We start from the raw sequence: 13,784 nt of genomic DNA on the forward strand, positions 1-13,784 counted from the left end.
TTACAGGGAGACGTTGCTTAGACTTGCTTATACTTTGCCAAGGAGGATAGAGGCAAACAGACTTAATAACTGCCCACCTAGTCTTAACAGTGCAGCATAGAGATCTCTCAGCCCCAACACATTGCAACTTCTTTTCTCTGTAGAAATAGAAATAGACCATAAAGATATGTACCTGTATGAGTATGTATCTTTCTACTTAGTAAATATACTGTCTTGCAAAGACATAGCAACATGTGGAATACAAACCATTTTCTGTCAATATTAAAACTATGAATTGTAAGGCTGGATTACATCATGTTTTTAAAAGACCCTAAAATATTCTTCACTAAGGAAAAATCATGTTTACTTTAGCATTCTGTGTGATGAATTATGAGAAGAGAAACTGCTTTTTAATGAAATTAGATTGCTTGATGTAGTGAAAATTACTCTTTATTCTCTTCCTGATCCTGTCTCACATTTATGCTTTAGTTTCTGAAAACGGATGGTTTATGTCCAAAACTGACAGGCTATATTAATAGTTTCTCAACAAGCTGTGATGCAGCTTTTCGCACCACTACAAACCCAAAGTATGATAATACCCACTTGCCCATGCAGTGACTTTTGGGGCACAAACTTACCAGAAGTTAGGAACTCTAGCTTTATTTGTGTGTTGATGATCTATATAGCAAACATTGTTTTTATTAAACTAATGAATTGCATCCTGTGAGGAGTATATTTTAAGGAGAATTGAGGGGATAACCATGTCTGTGCATGTTTGTCACAGCTACAGCTTTTGCCAGTCGTATGTTCTACTGTCATAAATGTTGGCTAGATCATGTTTTTCCTTATTTTATTGCAGTCAGTACTGCTTGATATAAATGAAGTTGTTGGCATTGGTTTTCAATTGCATCATGTTTCTGACTATAATATCTCTCTCCTATAATTTTGGTAGAAATAGGCTCTTGAGACAGAAACACTTTTGCAATATACAGTGTGTTGTCAGGGCCAAGATGAAGGAAAGCAGCAGCAGGAGCAGCACGAAACAGTTAGATCAAAATGTATTTTGCTTCTGTTGATTCAGTGCAGTCTGATATTTTGCAAGTGTGGAGTAATCATGGGGCAGAAAACAACTGTGGTATCCTGCCTCTGCATGTAATGTGATTACCATCAAAGAGTGAAATGGAAGCAGCCGAAGGAATAAATCCAAAAGTACCCTGAGACACCATGGCAACTGGCCCCTTGCAGGGACAGCAGGAAGCAGGGCTTGGCCATTTCAAAATAAAAATTGCTTCGAATGACCTTCTGTTTGCTGAGTGCTGGGCACTTTGCTTCTAACCTGATGGTCACAAGGGAACTTATAAGATGTTCAGTGCATGGTACAACATATGCTGTAAGCCTGAGCCTTTAGGAAACTGGAGAGAAAGAAAAGATTGTGGAAAATGCTTAAATATTTGGATACCACAGAAGTATTTATGCAGCAGGATGGAGGTACTGTTTACGTATTACCCTTGGAGTGTAATTAGAAGAATGTAAGATCTTGGGAATCAGAAGTATGTCTCTGTTCTGCAAGAACAGTGAATAATGATAATGCTGTGTGTATCTATGAAATTTAAAAGTAATTTTGTGTACATGTTTTCTTCACAGCAGGGATTTGAGTAGCATTTTCATGCCAGCTTCTACATTATTTCTAGAAAGGTTTTACGGCAAAGAACAGTGCTTTTCAATAAAACACAGATTTCACATCTGGTGCAGCTAATATATACCGTATTGAAAAACATCCCTGATGAGTTATATCCACTTAAAATAAAAATACTTTTTCAGAATAATACATGCTCTATTTCTTCTTGAAATGTACCCTGCAAAAATGAACCACCTGGATTACCATGGCTCTTAAGGATATCTTTTTGTTTGTTTGTTTTCTTTTAGAATGATTTATATATAACATTTACAAAATTTTATATTTGAAAAACAAGGCTAAACTAGACCTGCAGATAAACAATTTTAAGCCTGTTAGTTGGAAAGAGCAATGTAAATCATTACGTATTTTCAGATTGACCATGGAGATGCACCGTCCGAAGCTAACAATGAACCTAGGCCCACACCAGCAGAAAATGGAGTAAATTACACTGCCTCTCTTACACCGAAACCAGCAACTCAGGTTGTCCATAGCCAACCAGCACCAGGTAAAAAAAAACAACGGAAAACAAAAAAAGTCCCATCTTTTCAAAATAGATCTGGATAATAATTTTTCATGTGCTTTGCATTTAAAGAACAAAGGAGGAGTTGTGCTTGTTTGTTTTGTTTTTATAAAATAGGTAGAAATTTTCCCACTACTTTTGTATGCTGTTAGGGCCAGTCTTCTTCAAATATACCAATATCTTCTATCTAAGAGTTGCTTTTGTGGTGGAACTGAAGTCCATTACAAGCAAGAAAATTTGCTGGATCTTGTTTTCTGTTGTTGTTGCAAGTGCAGGAATATCTTTAAATTGTTTTTACAAATATGCCTAATTTATGCGTGTGGTTACACTTTATTCCACATACAAAATACAGTCTTGAAAACTTATATATTTTGTATTGACATATCTCCTATAACAAATCCGTGTTAAACCACAGTGTTTATAATTTTATGACTAAGTAAAACAGCAAAGTTCAGGTGGGTTTTTGGAAAGTTACCTTTTTGTGTTGGTTCGTAGGATTGGTGTTGTTTTCTGTGTTGCTACTCTTCTGCTCAAGAGATGTGTTTTCTCAAATGATTAATAAATGCCCACGTCAGTGTATGTCCTGTGTCACCTGCCATGTTTTAATATGCAATCAAGCAGCACAATAATGGCTGTTGTTTTAAAAGAATTAGAATTAGTCATCTCTTTTATGTCTAGGTTCGGTGAAAGCACCTGCAAAGACAGAAGATCTTATTCAGAGTGTCCTCACAGGTAATAAATACACAGTTTACACTGCATGAATGATACGCTTTTTTGTTCAAGAGAAACATTTTTTATTAAATAGGCCATCTGGTTTAGACATTTCTTTAAGTGATTAGGACTGCAGTAACTCATAGAAAATGTACATACCGTGTTTTCTTTCTCAGCTTTGAAGTTATTAAATGTTTGAGCACATGTTTCATGAAATCAGTTTTGGGTGCCAACAGGGAATTTTTTAAAAATATCACATCGTTGTAGTTTCACAAGCACAACGTTATCATCTAATGCAGACAAAAGACCAGCAGTATTATGAGAACAGAAGCTACATTTGCTCTGAATATTTTGAATAGTAGTGAAACCATTTTATCTTCATTAGCCTTGCAGTGTTCCCATTGCTCCTACAAAACTGAAATTACCATTACATTAAGCAAACTGGCCTCTCAGTTCGGTAGTGCCAAGACACATGAAATTCTGCGTGTTGATTGCCTCTTATTCAATCTCCCTCAGGCAGTAGAAAGAGGCTGGCCTAGGTTTTGGGAGTACCTGCTGGCCTCATACAATCAGTCTGTTGTCTGGGAAGGGGTCTTCAGTCTGATTCTTCCAGAGCTGTGACTCCAGATCATGCAAGTCATCACTCCCTCCAGGGCTTTTTTCTTCTTTTTTCTCTTTCTTTCTTTCTTTCTTTCTTTCTTTTTTTTTTTTTTTTTTTTTTTTTTTTTTTTTAATCGCTGGTTTGGGGTGAGCTCGTGCAGGTCAGGCTAGCAGACACTGAGCTCAAGCTGTGATCTGGGTTCATAGAGCAGGATGTCCTTCATAGCTGCTGTTGGAGTAGCAGCACTGGAGTGCAGCTTTCAGTATTTAGCTACCGATCCTTTGCTGGACTGACAACCAGATGGCCATGACACCTCTGATGCAGGGTCTCCATGTTATGTAGCCCATCCAGAGAGAAGGGAGACTTGAAGTGTTGGTACAGTGGGTACAAAACTGATCTGTGGTCATGTCTATGTAAGATCATGTTTTTATAAGCTGAGCTGATGGGAATCTTTTGCAGCTGAAAGGCGTTGAGGAAAGAAAGTACATGTGGTTTATTTTGCTACACATCTTGGTGTTCTAAATTTTCATCTCACTTCTTACCCTTCTATCAATTAAATTTTCAGTATTTTCAGTCTGGTTAGCTTATTTCCAGATAAGTCTACTCAGTTAGTTTAAGCTAGCACATTTCACTTACGTGCAGTAAACAAGCATGCTTTGTTTCATTCCTTCTAATGGCAATTCCTGGGTTCCCTGATTGAAATCGTACATTATTAGAAAATTGAAGTGGCTTTTCTTATTATCATTGTAGAAGTGGAAGCACAGACTATTGAGGAGCTAAAGCAACAGAAGTCTTTTGTCAAACTTCAGAAGAAGCACTACAAGGAAATGAAGGACCTTGTAAAGAGGCACCACAAGAAAACCACCGACCTTATCAAAGAGCACACTGCAAAGTATAATGAAATCCAAAATGATTACCTGCGACGAAGAGCAGTTTTAGAAAAAACAGCAAAAAGAGACAGTAAGAAAAGGTAGGTTGAATGTAGCTTTCCTGTTCTTGGATACTGGAGATCTTTACTCAAGTTGTCTTTTATAGTAGACAATTAATATGGAGGTGATATTAGAGCACAGAAAAAAGTCAAAAGCAGGAAGATTCCTAGGTAAAATGAAGTCTGGGCCTTTGATACAGAAATTGTCAGAAAAAGCCCTCTCCGTGATGTGCTGCTTCTCTGCTAGAAGCCAAATAAGTTGTTCACCATGTTATACCTCTTTCCCTGTAAGTGAGGGCATGCAATATTGATCCTGGGACTTTCCCTAGACAGCTGGTATGGATAGGTGACTCAGCTGTACTAACAACAGCAGCCAGTGGTTAGGTAGTGAGCTTAATCACAAACTATGAGAGGGGGCATCCCCTACATGCTGGGACAGTTGAGGAACCAGACTGCAGCATGAAACTCAAACCTATCTGGATAAAGTGTTTTACTTTTCTGCTCAGGTCAACTGCAGCACGTTGTGTATCGGTGCACCCCATCTTCTCCCATGCTGACCTGCCTTAGGAGGAGGAGTATCAGTTCCATGGAAACTTCTGCCCCACACTTAATAATATAAATTTATAATGTAGCTCCTTTTTCAAGCAAGGAGAAGTTTTTGCAGCCAGCACACATGGTCATCCTGCCCATATTAAGCAAATGGTTTATTCTGGGCCACCACAGTGTGCTCTCTGGTGGTGGAAGAGACCTGAGTGTCAAAACATGAGGAAAACTTGGTGCTCTTTTGTGCTATTTATGGGTAAAATGGATATTCTGCATTTGGGGATAAAGAGCATTGTCTCCAAGTTAGAGCCCTGGAAAAAACTCATGCTAGAGTAGAAGGCATCAGTTACATAATTAGGTGAAAGAAACAACTGAAAGTTATTAACATCTGGCTACTGTTTAAATTATGATTGATCCAGACCACTTGGGGATCTCTTAATGATTGCTTGGATTTGCCTCTGCAGGCACACCCCTTCTGTGCTATGTCTCGTTCTAAGTCTTGCATTGCCCTATCTCTTTGTGTGTGCTGATACAATTTTTATATTATATTTTATATTATAGGTAGTAATAAAAAAAGAGTTGTATTTGTTATTATCAGTTTGAAATTCAAGACTGTTCTGACTTATTAATCTTTCCACAATTATGGTCATCTTCATATGGTAAGGAAGTGTATGTTAATAAAGATCAATTGTTAACTCCTGGCAAAACATAGACACGCCTAGGTACAGTCAGTGTCTGATACTGTTGCAATTGAATTTTTATTTCTCCCATTAGTGCAGCAGGTTTGTTTTAAAATAATTTATTTTTTAAAGTAATTAGATAAGCACAAAAGTCATTTAACATTTACATAAAATTGATTTAGCTGCAGTTCTTAAATACGAAGACATTGAGTGAACATTAAAAAAGTTACTTGATACTTTTTGGTAGATGACCATCAGAGAAAAAAGCTGTTACCATGCTCTGGCTGCCAACCTTGTTGATAGTACCTCTAAATGTAAGTGACTGGGATTCAGGCCATAACTTGTCCATAGGAAGGAGCTTATTCATTTATGCTTGCCTGATGACAGAATGTCATTGGGCTTAATAAGAGCTTAACACTCGTAATATATCTATGTTCAGCTGGCCTTAACTGTTGCCAGTTTTCAGGCTTCCAGGCTCTACACTTGAGTTTAACAAACTCCCTTAATGACTGCTTGTCAACTGCACACACAGTGATATTTTATTCACTGTATTTTCCATCATCAATGTGTGTGACAGATAGTGGCAGACAAAACAACACCATGTTTCTTTCTTTTCTCTAGCATATTCTATTCAAATTTAAGCAGAAAATCAAAATGAATAAATAAAATGACTCATTTGTCTTTGAGTAAAAAGGATTTTGTTGTTTTATTTGGTTATGATCTGACCATAAATCATTCATGATATCAGGCAATAAAACCCTGCAGTCTATTACGTGGAACTGTTGCAGTGATTTTGGAGATGTGAAGTTTTATGTGCAGATACAGAGAAATCTGAAGGTTAAAAAACCTGAGGTTAAATTTTAAAAAGGCAGGGATATTTTTTTAGGGTTTTTCAAACTTGGAAGTACATATTATCTCAAGCAGCAGACTTCTAATAGAATACTGCATCTCAAGGAAAAAGGCAATTTTTATCATTTTAAATTATTACTGAAGCTATTTGCCTGTAACTGCAAAGTATAAATCACTACTTCATCAGGAGTCCCTGTATCAGATTGCCATAAAAATGTGTTGTTTCTGATCAGAAGCAATCCATGTTTCATGCCCTTCTTTAAAACTGGGCCAAGACTCAGTAAAGCCATTGTCTATAGGAAGTTTGAAGTATTGATTTATACACATGCACAAGTGTTTTGCTGGTGGTGTTCTGAAGTTTCTATAATGATCATGTCCCTTAAAGACAGTCTTAGTGTTTTAGCCAGCGTTTAGAAATAGTCCTTATTTCTTTTTCCCAAAAATACAAGAGAAATGTCAGCTTTAAAATGTATAGTGTAATGGCATAATATGCTGACTTTAATATTCATTAATGCTGTCTTCTGGCTCTGTGTTTAAATTATCCTCACCTATCACTCTGACACCACTTAACCTCTTAGCAGAGTATTCAAATACAATAAAAATACAAGAAATAAAAAGAGACTACCTTGGGTTTCATATCCTCAGACCGATGAAGGCAGCTTCACATTATTTCAGTTGAAATAACTCTAACTGACAGCAGCTGCAAACTTGAACCTGGGAGAGAGAAGAAAGGCAGCCAGCGTAGCAAGTTCTCTGCATTGTAATCTCTGCAAATTTCTGAGTAGCAAACTCATTTTTCTCACAGTGTTGACCCTCTCTGTTCAAGATTTTGCTGTCTTGTCCCTGTCATGCACTGTTCTGAGGTTTCCCGGGCAACTGATTTAACACCTGAGTACAGCAGTAAACACAGCAGCAGAGCAGGGACACAGCATAATCTTTTTTTTATATATTTTTTTTTTCTTGGGTTTAGTTCAGTGCTGGCCTGAGACTGATACTGCTTTTGCTGCTTATTTTTAAATTGAACGGTTTAGTGTCATCATGTCTCCTTTCATAGTTACATCTCTCCTTCCACTTGTCTTAAGAAAGAAAAAAAAAAACACCAAACTGTTCCTTAGTGTAGCTTTTTAGCTTCCTCACTATATTTTTCATTTGCCTCAATGTGGTGCCTTTCTGAGTTTTGCTCCCCACGGGGGGGGTGCTAACTTTCCTCCTAAAGTCAGCAGTCCATAGAGCACTTTCCTCTGTGTGTGCTAGGCATGGCATTTCCTGAAGGGGGGAGAAAATACCAAATAAGGGGATGTTCCTACCATTTTAAGCATTTTTATAAATGCAGATGTAAAGTTATGCTCTTAAATTTATTGCTAAGTGCATGCAAGGATGACTCAGTTTCCAAAATACTTAGCATTCACCATTTCTGCTGAGAACTGTGCAGCTTTGAAGTTCAAGTTACATGTCTGGAAGTGGATAAACAAGTTCCATGGGCATCTGTTTATGGGAGATCTTGGCAGTTGCATTTATAGCTCATTTATACTAAGTCTGGTTCACAACCACCATGATGGGTTAGTAAAATGAGGTTCAAAAGCAATAGCCATCCCATTAATAAACTTTTAACACTATCTTTTTCCTGAAAGATTAAATTATTGGATTTGGTAGAGCTAAAATCATCTTCTGGCCCTATATGTGGTGCTGAGAAACTTCTTGATGGGCTACATATAACCAGCTGCCTTAAAAACAAGGTTTAAATATGGGGCAGAGTGTACACACCTAGTGACTTAGATCTTGGTGATGTGTGTCTTTGCAGATCTGAAACGGGCAGCCCAGACCACAGTTCTTCAACTATTGAACAGGAATTAGCTGCACTTGACTCTGAAATGACCCAGAAGCTAGTCGAGCTGAAGGAGAAGCAACAACAGCAGCTGCTAAATCTCCGACAGGAGCAGTATTACAGCGAAAAGTACCAGAAACGAGAGCACATTAAGCTGGTATGTTTGTTATGTCGTCTGCTTTTTGGTGATCTCAGGGTGAGTAATGAAAGCAGCATGACGTTATAATTAAGTGGGGCTTCCTCTTACTCTGAGTACATTTCAGAGCTTGATTTCCCTGTGGTCTGCTGCAATTTCAAGGGGTTTTGTGTCACTCTGTCACTAACACTTCTAACAACTTGGAAGGCTTTGGATGGAAGGCAGAAAGGCAACAGGATTATTACTACTACCAATGCAGAGTCCTTACCTCTTGTTATGCAAGTCTCAGTTTGCTGCAGCTTTTGGATGATATTCCTGTTTTGTTCTGCCACTTTTTAAAACATACAACACTCAAGGAGGCAGGATTAGCTGGAAAATAAATTGAAACAGTATGAAAATAAATAAATGAAAATAGATTCAAACATTCCCCAGGGCAAAGAGTTGTGCCAAACAGTGTTCCTGTTGCATATGAATGCTTTAATGGGATGCAGGACATAATCTGTATATGGTGAAGAAATATTTTGCCTCCATCAGTCCAAGCCAGCTTGTGTTTTTACAGCTGGAGTTTGGCTGACAACTACAGCAGGATCATAGGCCCTCTGAGCAGAAATAGAGGAGCTTGGGCAGATGGCAGCTGATCCTGATGGATATTCTCAGGCAGAAAAGAACATTTTTAAAGGGTGTTATGGGAGTGCAAACTGTTTCTCAACTACAGGCAATCCTCTCTCAGTTTTTTTTCTATTATATGATATTTTGCCTCATTACTGTTGGGTGAAGTGATTTGTCTGCTCTACCCTGCCATCCAAAAATAGCAGATCAGAGGAGTGATATGTGTGCATATCACTCAGCAAGGCCTTTTCACAAATTCATTCCCATGGATCATAGCACAGAGCTGCGGTTCCCAGGTGGTGCACTGTTTATCACCAGTTGTATGTGAACCACAGCTGCTCCAGTGTGGATGCATGGATGTGGTTACCTGTGCCACAGGGAGAGAGTCCACATTGAAGTAACAGTTGTTGGCTGCATCTCAGACATTTTAATTTTTATAAAAATGAACCACTTTGGACCCACATAGTTGGGCTTATATTGTAACCTAACTCATTTCTCATTTCAAAATGGGAAACGGCATTTCTCAAAGCAAAGTTACATTTTCAGCATTGTCCAGTTAGGTAGTGTCAGGATAAATTCATTTTTTAGCACAGAACCCTCAGTTTTCCCTCTGAGCTGTGCAAGAGTTAATATTCCAATTAAAATCTGCTTTGCAGCTGAGAGATTCTTTCTGATATCTTTGTTTTAGAGGAGAGCCTATTGTTGGTATCTTTCTTCTTTTATCCAAGGAATGAAAAGCTGGATCAGACTAGCTAGGCATTATTATACATTCTCTGGTTCATCATCCTGAGAGGATTATTTATAGAATCAGACTTAAACTAGAGGGGGTGATCAAACCAAACTGGTCCCATTTCTCACTTTAATTCACCATTCATTGAACTTGCACGCAAGCCCTGTCCATGTGTCCTTTCCCATCAGCATCACCACCACAAGCACGCTTTTTGTTAGCAGTTCCGGCACAAAAGGGATCGGACCCAGTGCTGCACAGCAGGTTTCAAACCAAGAACTCAGATTTTTTGAATCCATGATTCTGCAATCAAAATGTAGGCTATGCTTATCTATGCTTAGCTTTCTTAGCTATCATGGATGAATTTTCAATATCCACCTGACCACCCTGAAATCCAAGCTGTTCCATGTAATAATGCTCAATGCAAGAGGAATGTTTTCAGCACTCACAGAAAACCTTGAATATTCAGCGACACAGGAATTCAGTTTGTAATTTGTATTGTGTAAATTCAGTTTGTGACCGTTTATGAATTATCATAGGCATTTTAATTCCTAGCAAAGCTAAAATCTGCAAAATATATTTTGGTTTTACATTTAATATTCTGAAACTATGTCACCTTGATGTACAGAGAAGTGGTAGTTTCTGTGTAAGTTGCACATACACAAGTCTGGCTGAACTCCAGAATTTAAGAATGCTTTTACACTGATAAGAATGACTTCTGATCATTAGTAATTAATCAGGGAATGGTGTAACACTTTCATGTCTGCTACAGACTTTTGAGGAAACTTAGATGCATGTGTGATGTTTAGCTTAAAATACATGTTTTTGTTTCTTGGGATTTTTTTTTTTTTTTTAGCTTATTCAGAAGTTGACAGATGTAGCAGAGGAGTGTCAGAACAGCCAGCTAAAGAAACTGAAAGAAACGTGTGAAAAGTAAGGTGCTATTCCCCTTACAATTGATCGCTACTCCATGTGGTTTTTGTTTAGATACATTTTGAACTTGCCTTTATTTTTTATGCTTTAGAGAAAAGAAAGAATTGAAGAAAAAAATGGACAAGAAGAGGCAGGAGAAGATCACAGAAGCAAAGTCCAAGGATAAAAATCAAATGGAAGAGTAAGCATATCCTTAGATACATATATGTTGCGAGGAGACAAGATTTTTCACAGCTGGAAAAATCAAAGAAAAGTCTCAACCCTAAATACAAGGCAGCTTTTAGTCAGACTGCAATACCTCACCAGAGCAGTGGAGTCCTTCTTACTTTCACTGATACTAATTTCATTCTTGGTGGCCAAGATGGCCAATGGCATCCTGGCCTGTATCAGAAACAGTGTGGCCAGCAGGAGCAGGGAGGTGATTGTTCCCCTGTACTTGGCACTGGTGAGGCCGCACCTCGAGTCCTGTGTTCAGTTTTGGGCCCCTCCCTACAGGAAAGACATTGAGGTGCTGGAGCGTGTTCAGAGAAGGGCAACCAAGCTGGTGAAGGTTCTAGAGAATGAGTCTAATGAGAAGCAGCTGAGGGAACTGGGTCTGCTTAGTCTGGTGAAGAGGAGGCTGAGGGGAGACCTTATCGCTCTCTACAACTACCTGAAGGGGGGTTGTAGTGAGGTGGGTGCTGGTCTCTTCTGTCAGGTGGCTGGAGATAGGACGAGAAGAAATGGCCTCTAGTTGCGGCAAGGGAGATTTAGGTTGGATATTAGGAAAAATTTCTTTACTGAGAGGGTTGTCACACACTGGAATAGGCTGCCCAGAGAAGTGGTTGAGTCACCATCCCTGGTATTCAAAAAGCACGTAGATGGAGTACTCCATAACATGGTTTAGTGGGGATGGATAATGGTTGGACTCGATGATCTTGAAGGTCTTTTCCAACCTAAATGATTCTATGATTCTATGATTAATTTCCTGGGACTAATCTAATATCCTGTTCTGTGAGTATTGAGAGTCTGGGTCAGCTGCAAAGGTTCTGATGTGCGGTATGGGGACATGCCTATGAGTGGCACGACAGAGCAATTCGCCAAGATGCTGTTAATCCAGATGCTATTCCTCTGAGTATAAATAGACTTAGTGGCTTCAGTTCCTGCAGGGTTTGATTTCACCTTAACTTAGGTTTTTATTTGTGAGTTATCTTTTCTTCTTATCTCTGTTAAAGCTGCTTTCTGGAAGAAATAGCAACACATTGGAAGGTTTGCTTTACTTCTGTGGTAAATTCACCTCAGATGCTGTGCTACTGATTCTCCTCCAGTGACAGTGTTATGCAGTGTGCAGTCACTTTGGGTGGAAAAGGGAGGAAAGCTGAACTCTGAGGGTGCAGTTTCTGTGAACAGGGACAGGAATATTAATTTCATTTATGCACCACCAGATGATACAAACTGTAGTTGTACAAGTTGCTTATATTCTTCCCAAGGGCACAGTATCTAGGTTTGTTTGTCCTCTTTCATTTGTTTTGGCAAGCAGCTCAAAAAGAAAATGGAGCATTTTAATCTTGCACTGTTTGCTGGGATATTCTTGTTACTAGTCTTCACTTTAGTAACATTTAAGAACAGTTAAAAATACAGGAGGAACAAAAAAAAGAAAAAAATCTAGAATATCTGAGTTTTACTAAGTAACAAAGACACAACTATGTTTGGTTTTCTACAAATATGTCCTGGTTTCAGCTGGGATAGAGTTAACTGTCTTCCTAGTAGCTGGTACAGTGCTATGTTTTGAGTTCAGTATGTGAAGAATGTTGATAACACTGATGTTCTCAGTTGTTGCTAAGTAGTGTTTAGACTATAGTCAAGGATTTTTCAGCTTCTCATGCCCAGCCAGCGAGAAACCTGGAGGGGCACAAGAAGTTGGCACAGGACACAGCCAGGGCAGCTGACCCAAACTGGCCAATGGTGTATTCCACACCATGGGACGTCCCATCTAGTTCAGGAACTGGGAAGTGGGGGCAGGGAATCGCCGCTCGGGGACTAGCTGGGTGTCGGTTGGTGGGTGGTGAGCAATTGCCCTGCGCATCATTTGTACATTCCAGTCCTTTTGTTATTATTGTTGTCATTTTATTAGTGTTACCATTATCAGTATTAGTTTCTTCTTTTCTGTTCTATTAAACCGTTCTTATCTCAACCCGCGAGTTTTACTTCTTTTCCCGATTTTCACCCCCATCCCACTGGATGGGGGGGGAGCGAGTGAGCAGCTGCGTGGTGCTTAGCTGCTGGCTGGGGTTAAACCACGACAAGGTAAAAAGGTTTATACAGGTTTTGGAGCCTCTCAGCATATAACCTGTGTATTTGGTAACACTGAAAGGTCACATACACACACAGAACTGCATCAGATAATTTAAGAATCAATATTATAGAATTTTAATAAACACCCTAGAAAAAAGATAACAAAATGAGAATAACTGATTATACAAAAAAAGGGAGAAATACTTGATATGGTTAGACCTCATCAGAGGGCATGGAAGTCATATTAAAAAAAAAGTAGTTAGTCATTACGAAAATGTTATAGCAGTAAAAATCAATTGCTATAGGAAATGATTTGCTGAGATTTTAATGAGACACTAGTGAGAAAGGCTCAGAAACAGCTAAGTAGAAATTCTTTGTTGCTTTCTTTTTATTTTTTTCTCATTTTTTCCAAGGGCTTTTTGCCAGGCTTTTCAAAGAGCCCTTGGGAAAGGTGAGATGGGAACTACAAGGGAAACTCAGCTGTCCTCTGTTGAGTGACACAGTTTGTCCTCACTCTCGCAGTAGGACAGAGAGTAGCGAGATCTTCTGGTGAATCCCATTAAAGTCATCCGGCTAGGCTGGTTTTTATTTAAAGCTTTTACACAAATTTGGGAAAGAATATTACACAGAGATAATACATTGTATTGTTCTTAATTGATTTTTCTAATTCCTACATGCACCCAGGGCTTGTGTAATTACCTAAAACCATCAGATCTTAGTGTCACCTGGACAGCAATTCATTGTTCTTGACTTAGGCAATTAGGTTTTAGAGTACTGTCCTGAATCTGGTC

The 13,784-nt window shown here is 38.7% G+C and overlaps 1 protein-coding gene across 4 annotated transcripts in view; it reads left to right on the forward strand.

Annotated features, from left to right (window-relative positions):
* The window catches only part of PLCB1 (phospholipase C beta 1), a 412,787-nt gene that overhangs the window by 333,771 nt on the left and 65,232 nt on the right, over positions 1–13,784 (forward strand). For all 4 annotated transcript variants that reach the window (XR_012651612.1, XM_075035449.1, XM_075035451.1 and 1 more), the window contains exons 24-29: positions 2,030–2,162; positions 2,856–2,909; positions 4,240–4,459; positions 8,291–8,471; positions 10,643–10,719; positions 10,811–10,900. Coding sequence is in view for 3 of the 4 variants with exons in the window: in XM_075035449.1 (XP_074891550.1) it covers positions 2,030–2,162; positions 2,856–2,909; positions 4,240–4,459; positions 8,291–8,471; positions 10,643–10,719; positions 10,811–10,900 (755 nt within the window). In the remaining variant the exon portion in view is untranslated. The remainder of the gene's footprint in view (positions 1–2,029; positions 2,163–2,855; positions 2,910–4,239; positions 4,460–8,290; positions 8,472–10,642; positions 10,720–10,810; positions 10,901–13,784) is intronic.

This window comes from Buteo buteo, chromosome 9, assembly GCF_964188355.1.
Source record: "Buteo buteo chromosome 9, bButBut1.hap1.1, whole genome shotgun sequence".
Lineage (NCBI taxonomy): Eukaryota > Metazoa > Chordata > Aves > Accipitriformes > Accipitridae > Buteo > Buteo buteo.